The sequence below is a fragment of the Pagrus major genome, chromosome 2 (genome assembly GCF_040436345.1).
Source record: "Pagrus major chromosome 2, Pma_NU_1.0".
NCBI lineage: Eukaryota > Metazoa > Chordata > Actinopteri > Spariformes > Sparidae > Pagrus > Pagrus major.
The window spans coordinates 795916-807702 of record NC_133216.1 but is presented as its reverse complement, the minus strand read 5'-3'; the positions used below and the strand labels follow the sequence as shown (position 1 = coordinate 807702).

Genomic DNA, 11787 nt, shown 5'->3' with positions numbered 1-11787 from the left:
CACAGTGAGGTCTACTGGAGCAGTGCTGGTTGGACCTGCGGTACCTCTCCTTCAACACTTGGACCTGCGGTACCTCTCCTTCACACACTTGGACCTGCGGTACCTCTCCTTCACACACTTGGACCTGCGGTACCGCTCCTTCACACACTTGGACCTGCGGTACCTCTCCTTCACACACTTGGACCTGCGGTACCTCTCCTTCACACTTGGACCAGCGGTACCTCTCCTTCACACACTTGGACCTGCGGTACCTCTCCTTCAACACTTGGACCTGCGGTACCTCTCCTTCACACACTTGGACCTGCGGTACCTCTCCTTCACACACTTGGACCTGCGGTACCGCTCCTTCACACACTTGGACCTGCGGTACCTCTCCTTCACACACTTGGACCTGCGGTACCTCTCCTTCACACTTGGACCTGCGGTACCTCTCCTTCACACACTTGGACCTGCGGTACCTCTCCTTCAACACTTGGACCTGCGGTACCTCTCCTTCACACACTTGGACCTGCGGTACCTCTCCTTCACACTTGGACCTGCGGTACCTCTCCTTCACACACTTGGACCTGCGGTACCGCTCCTTCACACACTTGGACCTGCGGTACCTCTCCTTCACACACTTGGACCTGCGGTACCGCTCCTTCACACACTTGGACCTGCGATACCTCTCCTTCACACACTTGGACCTGCGGTACCTCTCCTTCACACACTTGGACCTGCGGTACCGCTCCTTCACACACTTGGACCTGCGGTACCTCTCCTTCACACACTTGGACCTGCGGTACCTCTCCTTCACACTTGGACCTGCGATACCTCTCCTTCACACACTTGGACCTGCGGTACCTCTCCTTCACACTTGGACCTGCGGTACCTCTCCTTCACACACTTGGACCTGCGGTACCTCTCCTTCACACACTTGGACCTGCGGTACCGCTCCTTCACACACTTGGACCTGCGGTACCTCTCCTTCACACACTTGGACCTGCGATACCTCTCCTTCACACACTTGGACCTGCGGTACCTCTCCTTCACACACTTGGACCTGCGGTACCGCTCCTTCACACACTTGGACCTGCGGTACCTCTCCTTCACACACTTGGACCTGCGGTACCGCTCCTTCACACACTTGGACCTGCGGTACCGCTCCTTCACACACTTGGACCTGCGGTACCTCTCCTTCACACACTTGGACCTGCGGTACCGCTCCTTCACACACTTGGACCTGCGGTACCGCTCCTTCACACACTTGGACCTGCGGTACCTCTCCTTCACACACTTGGGGTGTATCAGTCTGTCGCTGAAGGAGCTGCTCAGTGCAGTGATAGTGACCTGCAGGGGGTGGGACTCCTTCACCAGCAGCGATGACAGCTTGTCCATCATCCTGCTCTCTCCCACCACCTGCACCGGGTCAAGAGGGCGTCCCAGGATGGAGCTGCCTTCTTCATAAGTTTATCAAGTCTCTTCCTATCATGCAAGTATCAGCTTCCATGAGGGACTGAAGTATTGAAACCAACTAAACACCCCTCACCTCACTCTCCCCAGTCCTTCTGTAGAGTCCGTGTTTGGTTTGTCCATTCTGAGCTCCTGTAGAAACACAACATGGTGGATTTACTGAGATATAAAAGATAGTTTTGTTCTATTTTGACCTGATTATTGAACCTTTCATATTAATGTGTTGGTCATGTGACTGTCATCCTGTCCAGGATTGTGTTCAATCTTGTCTCAGTGTGTGTGTGTGTGTGTGTGTGGAACAATAAACCTGCCAATCAATAAATGTTTCTATAAGTTCAGAACCAACATGAGAAAGTTGAGAAATGTCAACAGGTGAATAAAGTGTTAATAAAGTTTTATTGAGAGTTGACAGGTGAGAATAAAAATCTTCATCAAACACATCATTAATGAATCAGTTTCACTTATTGATTGATCATATTCCAGCTCCTCAGTTTTCATGATGCAACAGATCAATAACTGTCATTATTTAAGTTTTTACATAAAGTCTCAACAAACTGCAGATTAACCATCAAAGTTATTAATGATTTATTTATTTCAAATTAAAACACACTTTTGATTTCTATGTTTCTTTAAAGTAAAATAAGAGAGAATTGTTGATCAGCTGGTGCAGACTGATCATGTGACTGCAGGGGGAGCTCACTCACAGTCCTGGTGGATTGTGGGAAATGAAGGCTGCTCCGCTGCTACTAAACTGATTAATTCATCTGTTTTTGATTTGTTTTGCCTCCATTTTAAGTTATTGATTATCAACCAACATGTTCTCATTGATCACACTATCAACAGGCAGATCGTCTCTTCTCATTGGCTGAATATGGTCTCTTTTTTTTGTATAAAAGGAACATGAAACTTTATCTCTCAGACGGCAAACGTACACTTTACAACATTGTGCTCATTAAAAAAAAAACACATTCAACAGTTTGGTCCATCAAATATAAACTGATGTCAGAGTGACGCCTTCACATTGTTAGAAAAAAAAGATAATAAAAAAGATTTCCAGTTTACAGCGACTTCAGACTTCTAACCCAACTTAAAGTCATTTAATTCATCGTTTCTGTTTCTAAACTTCATATTTAATCAGCAGTTTCATAAAATGAGTCAATATAACCTGAAAATTAATAAAACAAACACACACATTTTAAAATGATTCTGAAACATTACAACAGATTAAACATCAGACCCACACCTGTGACATCATCATCTTTCTAACATTAACCTGGAGACTTCATTAAAGGCACAGTTCAACGTTTACTCAACTCTTTCTTCTGTTGAAGTTCAGATGGACTCCTCTCCAACGGCCAGTTAGCTTAGCTTAGCACAAAGACTGCAATCAGAGGGACACAGCTAGCCTGGCTCTGTATGTTATAGTGTGCAGCCTCACCACTAGATGTCACTGAACCCTACAAACACTGGACCTTTAAATAAAGTTAATTAATATAAAATGTTTTATTACATCAACTCCTAAATACTTCAGACAGTCACACATCTAATTAAGAATATATGATATATATTATATCTGTTGAAGTACTTTGGTCCCTCAGTCTTTATGCTAAGCTAAGCTAAGCTAAGCTAAGCAGCTGCTGGCTGTGTACAGACTGAGAGAGGAATCACTCAACAGAAGGAGAGTTCAGTAAATGTTCGATAATCAATTGATCAATAAAGGCTGAACGATCAGGTTTGTTCCTGAGACAGTCGAGAAAGATAAAGTTAATTATGTTAATTTAAGGAGTAACAAACAGTTTCCTTCGACCCACAGAGATGATGATGATGATGATGATGACAACTAACTCTATCTTAGTTAAAACAAATACCTCAGCAATGAATCACATGTTGTTCCTGAGATCAATCACATCTTTGCATGGAGTCAATATTGATCGCAGGAAGAACATCGTTATAAATCAGTTCTGAGGTGGAGGAGCACCACAGACCCCTCAGTGGTCTCTGGTGGATCGGGGTCTCCTCAGGCCTTGTCTGGTTTGGGGCTGTCGGGGACGCTCAGAGACTCCACAGAGGACTGCTCGTCTTGATCAGGAAGCAGCTCCTCTTTATCACTGCAGACAAACAATCATCACATCTGGTCATGAAGCTGATCACAGGACACATCTTTTTTACCACCACAGAGGAAGAAAAGTCTGAAAAACAAACTGGCCCATAACTTAAATATTAAATAATTATCATAATTATTATTACTATTGTTTAATCTATTGACAACATTTCCCTTTTAGTAAAATAAACTCTCTCTCTCATATATTCATATATATATGAATATGAATATATATATGAATATATATATATATATATATATATATTCATATTCATATATATATTCATATTTATACATACATACATATATGTATATATGTACACACACACACACACACACACACACGTGGTGGCCACAGACAGTTGCTCTCTCCTGATCCTTCCTGACTGATTCTTCTCTAGTTTTGTGTTCTGCTAGTGTCCTTGTCACTACTGGTAGCATGAGGCGGTACCTGCAGCCCAATCAGGTTGCACAGATATAGGGATGCACTGATACCGATACTGGCATTGGGTATCGGGCCGATACTGTGCTCATATACTTGTACTCGCAGAATTTCACCGATACAACACACCGATACCACTTTATTGCATTAGGCCTTACATTGCATGAAACTGAAGACGGCGATCAGGGGGTGGCTTGTCATTTCTTGTTGTCATTTCGGATTTTAGTGTCTAGGGGAAGGTGACGAGTGAACCGTAATCAGCGTGGTTAGGAGAAAGTTGAACTGGCCGCATGGCAAAGCAAGCGTTTGCATGTCAGACAGAAGCAAGGCAGACTGCAAGCTATGTGCCACTAAGGTGTCAAGGGGAGGAAAGGAGGATACTTCTTTTAATACCAGTAATTTGATAAAACATCTGAAGACGCATCATAAAGCTCAGTATATGGAGTTCGCTAACACTTCTGCAAGACCACAACAGCCAACATTGACTCAGGTTTTGCAAGTAAGAGAAAATGGCAAGAGACAACCCACGGGCAGTTAAAATAACAGAGGCTCTAACTCATTATATTGCTCTGGATGACCAGCCGCTGTCGGTTGTAGAAGATATAGGATTTCGTCGTCTTCTCAGCACACTAGAACCGCGATATGAGATTCCGAGTCGCCACTACATCACGGATGCTATGTTGCCAAAAGTGTTTGACGGGGTAAAAAAACATGTTATAGCCCTGGGGCATTCCGAAAACGGCTGTCCACGCTGTGCTCCCGAGACGACGCAAAAGATATGATAAAGGCCATGAGTGATGCTGAACTCCCCAGCCTACCTTGTACCGCTCACACTCTCCAGCTGGTGGTTCACGAGGGCCTTTTATCACAGAGGCGTGTTGCTGATGCGGTGGCAACCGGGCGCAAAATTGTTGGACATTTTAAACATTCTGCTCTAGCCTACTCCCGCCTCCAAGACGTTCAATTACAGATCAATCAGCCTGCCAAACGACTCCAGCAAGACGTACAGACCCGCTGGAATAGTACGTTTTACATGATACAGTCCTTGGTTGAGCAGAAACGGGCCCTGGGAATATTTGTGTCCGAATATGGACTCCCTGATGCTCTCACGGCTCACCAGTGGACACTGCTGGAGAAGACGCTAACTGCTCTGGGTCCGTCCGAGGAGTTAACACGAAAAGTTAGCTCTTCAGATGCCAGACGTCATTCCAACGGTCACTGTGCTGCACAGATTCCTAACAGAGGAGACTGATGAGGACCATGGGATCAAAACCATGAAGGAAACCTTAGCTGCAGCCGTCAGGAAGCCATTTTCTGATGTGGAGGAAAACCCAATCTACAGCACGGCAACGCTACTCCATCCCAGGTGTGTGTGTGTGTGTGTGTGTGTGTGTGTGTGTGTGTGTCTCTGCGACTGTGTGTGTCTGTGTGTGTGACTGTGTGTGTCTGTGTGTGACTGTGTGTGGCTGTGTGTGTCTGTGTGTGTGTGTCTCTGCGACTGTGTGTGTCTGTGTGTGTGACTGTGTGTGTCTGTGTGTGACTGTGTGTGGCTGTGTGTGACTGTGTGTGTGACTGTGTGTGACTGTGTGTGTCTGTGTGTGGCTGTGTGTGTGACTGTGTGTGTGACTGTGTGTGGCTGTGTGTGTGTCTCTGTGTGACTGTGTGTGTGTCTCTGTGTGACTGTGTGTCTCTGTGTGTGACTGTGTGTCTCTGTGTGCGTGTGTCTCTGTGTGACTGTGTGTGTGTCTCTGTGTGACTGTGTGTGTGTCTCTGTGTGACTGTGTGTCTCTGTGTGACTGTGTGCGTGTGTCTCTGTGTGACTGTGTGTGTGTCTCTGTGTGACTGTGTGTCTCTGTGTGACTGTGTGTCTCTGTGTCTCTGTGTGTGTCTGTGCGTGTCTCTGTGCGACTGTGTGTGTCTATAGCCCTTTTCACACAGTGACGCCGCATTATCGCCGCAGTGGCGGTTCGCCAATTCGAAGCAGCTCCGGCGTAAAAGACGAACCAGAGTATAATTCACACAGCAAGCCGGCGCCGTGGCTCCAAAAGAGGCGTGACGGTGCGCGTCATGGTGATGACGGTGCGCATCATGGTGATGACGGTGCACATCATGAAGATGACGTCTGTGTGTCTCTGTGCGACAGAGAGTCACAAGAAGGTTTGCTATGTCTCCCAGCACAGTCTCAGGAGCATGGAGGAGAAATCAGGAGACTGGATGTTACACGAGGAGAGCTGGACCGGGCCTTAGAAGGGCATCAAGCCAGCAGCAGGACCGGTTTCTGCTCCTTTGTATAAGTTGCACACAAATAGACTCTTGATTTAACAACATGAGTTCCTCTGGCACCACCTTCAGGACAAACTTACAGTTTTAACCTGTTAAAGATGTCATTAGAGCCTGAGGGGGGCGCTGCTGTGACTCAGAGGACTGAAGTACACCTGTTGATAGTGACATCAGTTAGTCAGCGACGGGTGAGTGTTACCTGATGGAGGACGGACGGCGGGACCGACTGCGACGTCTCAGCACAATGATGATGAGCGCCAGCAGCATCAGAGCAGAGACGGTCCCCAGGGCGACGAAGAGGAAGAGACCTGGAGGATGAAGATCATGTTAGACTCAGTTACACACTGAAAGATTTAGGACAGTCGACATCGCACACAGGCCACATCGCACACAGGCCACATCACACACAGGTGTTACTGTAGAACAGGAAGTGTTTGAGGTGTTAATGAAGCGGCTGTATGTTATCTAAAGCTTCAGTCTGAATGTGATGAAGTGACTAAACACAGCTGATGTTTATTAAACATACTCGGACATATTGATGACGTATGATTAGAGTTTATTATAAAGATCAGTTATTGATCTCTGACTGGAGCTGATCAGATTAGAACAAACTGACCTTCAGGTCTTTCAAATCGAAGATCAATGCAACCTGCAGAGAGAAAAAAGATACACATTATATACATTATATACATTACATAATAGATCATGATGACGATGATGATGATGAAGATTACCAGTTGGAGGTCCACAGCGAGCCACGCACTCCTCCACGCTGCTGTAACGGTTGTTGTTGCCTCGACAGCCTCCGTAGATGAACGACTGACAGGTGGAGGTGTTCGCATCGTAGTAGAACATGGTGAAGGCAGCGCGACAGGGCCCGGGGTCAGGGGTCCCCACACAGTGGCCTACAGAGAGACAGACGGGTCACAGAGAGACAGATGGGTCACAGAGAGACAGACGGGTCACAGAGAGACAGACGGGTCACAGAGAGACAGACGGGTCACAGAGAGAGAGACGAGTCACAGGGAGACAGACGGGTTACAGAGAGACAGACGGGTCACAGGACATTTGTTTACCTTTGTTTTCTGGAGAATCTTCAACATCAGCAACAGATTTCTTAGAGGAGGGAAGCACAGAGACTGCAGGAGGAGAGAGGACAGCTGTAACACTGACAGGTGTGTATCTTACCTGTACAGGTACAGACAGGTGTACAGGTACAGACAGGTGTGTGTATCTCACCTGTACATGCAGACATGCAGCTCTTCTTGCTGTCGTAGTTGTTCTTGTTTCCGTTGCAGCCTCCGTAGATGAATGATTGACAGCTACCTGTCTTTCTGTCGTGGTACCAGCGCTGAAAGGATGCTCTGCAGGGACCCACCTCAGGCTCCGCCCCACAATGCTCTGATTGGACACGCCACACAAACACTTGTACATTTATGTCGTGTTTATGTCGTGCTGTTCGTCAGACAGATTCATGATGTTTCTTCAGCACGAGGATGGATGTAAAGAAAGACGGAGCGTCTGAAGCTGAAGACTTCCTGTCATGCGTTTCCTTTTCTTTTGATCAGGACTGATCTTGTGTTTGTGCGGCTCATTATAATAATTATCTTTAATCTCCTGAAGCTCGTCTGTTTGTCTGTCAGCTGCTGTCTGACGTAACATCACACCTACGTTCTCTAAACGAGCTGATGACACAGTTCAACCTGACTGATGACATCATGTTACAGATTAGACGTTCAACTTACCAGCAAAGTCTTCAGCTGACATTTCTGTAAGAGAAGAAGAAGTTATAGAGAGACACACACACAAACAACTTTTTTCTCAAGTAATCGATCGATCAGTCAATAAAATGACGTCTTCATATTCTGATCAACTGATCAATTCATTCATTCACCTCTATGTGTATGTCCAGGTGTGTGTGTGTGTGTGTGTGTGTGTGTGTGTGTGTGTGTGTGTGTGTGTGTGTGTGTGTCACCTTTCTCCTGAACTTGAACAATCTCTGTAGCAGCAGGTTCAGAGTCAACTGGAGCCTCAACATCCTGAGACACATCTGGACAGACAGACAGGTCAGAGAGAGAGAGAGACAGACAGACAGACAGGTCAGACAGACAGACAGACGTCTGTTGTTGAGGTAGACTCAGTGTGATGAGTCAGATCTTATTAAAACATGCAGCATGGAGAGAAGAAGAAGCGTCTCTGCCGTCTTCACAATAGCCCTTTTCACACAGAGACGTCGTATTATCTCCGCAGCGGCGGTTCGCCAATTCTCCGCTGTTCACACAGAACCAAACAGCTCCGGCATAAAAGACGAACCAGTGTGTAATTCACACAGAAAGCCGGTGCTGCTCTAAAAGAGGGGTGACGGTACACGTCATGATGATGACGTGTGTGTTGTTTCCTTCAACGTGTTTCCCCCGGTGTCCTCCTGTTAATCTAAACATGTACCTGCTGACTGTTTATAATCATATGATGCTGTTATAATGTGCTGTGATGAGATCCTGACCCACCAAACATCCTGGAAAGAGACAAAGTTACGTTTTTCTCTAAATAACATAAATACATAATCGCCATCAGTAAACAGGACGCTGTCTGACTCTCACTCGTGGGGAGGGAGGCTGTTTTCTGGGGGAAAGTTCACTGAAGTCTCGGTCGGGAGGGCTGACCGTTGCGGTGATTTTTTTCACCGCGACAAACATTTGGTGAGTTAAAGTTTTTTGCCGGAGACAGACGCTGTTTTTCGGCCAGAAATGTGACAAAGAGTCGGTAGGACAGACAGGCTGACAGACAGGCTGATAGACACTTCTCCACGTATAACTTTTTCCTCATATAGGTTGCCAAAGACACGACCAGTTACTATGTTACAGTTGTTTGGTCCTGTAACGTTGCTTTGTGGGACATTTCTCTTTGTTTTGTTGAGTGATGGACATGTTTAGTTATCAGACTGTCAGATCGACACACCCTCGCTCTGCGCCGCTGGCTTATCCATTCACACCGGTTCGGTTCGCCAATACTGCGCTTCTGACACTACCTCTGACACTACCTCTAGACACTACCCTAGACCAGGATCGACCAAACCAGTCGATCGCGGTCTACCAGTAGACCGCGGACTGATCCCAAGTCGACCGCGAGGGGTGTAGGAAAAAATGGAAAAAATAAAGTTATTTTTGGGGTGTGTGTTATATTTTGTACTAAATGTACACTACAGCCTATCACAAGTCCTTGCCTGCGTACCCTATCAGTCTGTTAAACACGTCCACAAAAAAAGTATTAAAAAAAGTAGGTCACGTTTAACCTACGGTAGCGCGTATGCATGACAGAAAGTTGACAGCTATCAACTGTAGCTAGCAGCTAGCGATCAGAGCGGTTACGCACTCCTAAACGTTAACATGGCTGAGGGGAAACGAGCCAAGACCTACCATTTTCACCCTGAATGGGAGGAAGATTATTTTTTTGTTTATTCTCATTCAAAGCCTGTTTGTTTGATCTGCAATGCAACGGTGGCGTTGGCAAAGAAAGGGAAAATGGAGCGGCATTTTACAACGGTACACAGGAGCTACGAGAGGGATTTCCTTGCAAAAACGCCTTTACGCGCTACAAAAGTGCTGGATTTGAAAGCACAGCTTGCAGCACGGCAGTCAATCTTCACCAAACCGAAGACCCAGGGTAAGGCCGCAACTATTGCTTCCTATTGCGTCAGTCACGTCCTTGTTAAACACAAGAAGCCATTCAAAGACGGCGATATTGTGAAGGAAGCCTTTCTCGAGGCAGCGGATAGCCTTTTTGACGACTTTAAAAATAAAACAGAGATCGTGAAGGCCATTAAAGAAGTGCAACTCTCTCGCAATACTACTACAAGGCGATGTGAGGGAATGGCTGTGGATGTGGAGGAGCAACTGAGGAAGGATATTGACGCGTGTGAGTGCTTTTCCCTCCAATTTGACGAGTCAACTGATATGGTGGATGTGGCACAATTGTGTGTTTTCATCAGGATGGTTTTTGAAGACATGAGCGCCAAGGAAGAGCTACTCGCCATTTTGCCATTAAAAGGACACACCAGAGGTGAGGATATTTTTAATGCTTTCATGGGATTTGTTAGCGAGACAAAACTGCCGCTCTTCAAGCTGATCTCCATCACAACTCATGGGGCGCCTGCTATGATGGGCCGCACCAGTGGGTTCATTGCACTGTGCAAAGAAAGTGAATCTTTCCCGGATATCCGGAATTATCATTGTATAATTGACCAGCAAGCGCTGTGTGGAAAGATTTTAAATATGAAAGAAGTGATGGATATTGCGATGAAGATTGTGTGTTCAGTTTGGGCCCGGAGTCTGCAGAGAAGGCTTTTCTGTGCTCACTTGGAGGAGAATGATGCTGAACACACAGACCTGCTGCTTCACATGGATGTTAGGTGGTTAAGGAGAGGTAGATTTTTGGCCAGATTTACAGAGCTGTTGCCTGAAATCAAGGACTTCCTGAAGCTTTCAAAACATGTGGATTACCATACAAAGCTAGAGGACCACCAGTGGCTTTTAGATTTATCTTTCCTCACTGATGTCACTGGTGAGCTCAATTAATTGAATTTAGAGCTGCAGGGTAAGGGTAAAGATGTAGTCAACATGATGAGTTCAGTGAACACGTTTAAAAGCAAGCTACAGCTGATGTCAAGCAGGTTGCAGTGTGGTAACCTGCGCAACTTCCCTCACATGCAAGCAGAACTACAACGTTAAGGTAAAGGTGTGACACAGCTTGACAGTGCACGTTATGAGGAGCATGTTCAGAGCATCTCGTTAGAGTTTGAGAGGCGTTTTACTGACTTTGCATCCATCGAGCCTGTAGCCAGCTATATGTGTTATCCATTTGGTGCAATTACTGATGTTGGTGACATTGCCACCAAAGTCAAATCACTTTTCGACTTGGTGTCCAGTAGTGTTCTGGAAACTACTGGTGGAGGAGAAGTATCCCAATCTCAGAAGATGTGCCTTGAACCTGACAGCTCTTTTTGGATCAACTTATTTGTGCGAGTCTGCTTTCTCACACATGAAAATCATAAAGTCCAAGTACAGATTAACAATGACTGATGACCACCTTGCAGCCTGCCTACGCCTTGCAACCAGCTCCTACACTCCTGACTATGAGAAGCTAGCCTCCTCCTCCCAGTGCCAGGTCTCCCACTAAGGTAGGAAGTGATTTCCTTTTTTCAAACTCAGATCTACCTGTTTTGTATCTGGTTTATTTTTCTGTTTGGTTCATATTAAGGTCAGTTATAGCTACTGCTCATCATGCAGATTGGTGTGTATGTGTGTGTGTGAGAGAGAGAGAGAGGAGCAGAGAGCAGGTTTGTGCTACAGCACACTATGCAAACTGGCAACTGTGTGAGAGGAATTTGTCTGTGTGTGTGTGTTTGAGAGAGGGAGGGTATGTGATGATGTCTAGTGGTTGTGTGACAACAAGAAAAAGTGTTGTGAGGTTAGTTACTGCAGGCTGGAAATGATGTGTGTGGGTTTGCGATGTT

The 11787-nt window shown here is 46.0% G+C and overlaps 1 protein-coding gene across 1 annotated transcript in view; it reads right to left on the bottom strand.

Moving 5' to 3' along the window:
- Positions 1–1829: 1829 nt before the first annotated feature.
- The window catches only part of spint2 (serine peptidase inhibitor, Kunitz type, 2), a 19364-nt gene continuing 9406 nt past the window's right edge, over positions 1830–11787 (bottom strand). Inside the window, exons 4-11 of the mRNA XM_073492785.1 lie at positions 8251–8325; positions 8021–8044; positions 7515–7676; positions 7352–7414; positions 7010–7180; positions 6892–6924; positions 6475–6583; positions 1830–3560 (exon numbers count right to left, since the gene is read on the bottom strand). Coding sequence (XP_073348886.1) covers positions 3470–3560; positions 6475–6583; positions 6892–6924; positions 7010–7180; positions 7352–7414; positions 7515–7676; positions 8021–8044; positions 8251–8325 — 728 coding nt within the window. The 3' untranslated portion in view covers positions 1830–3469. The remainder of the gene's footprint in view (positions 3561–6474; positions 6584–6891; positions 6925–7009; positions 7181–7351; positions 7415–7514; positions 7677–8020; positions 8045–8250; positions 8326–11787) is intronic.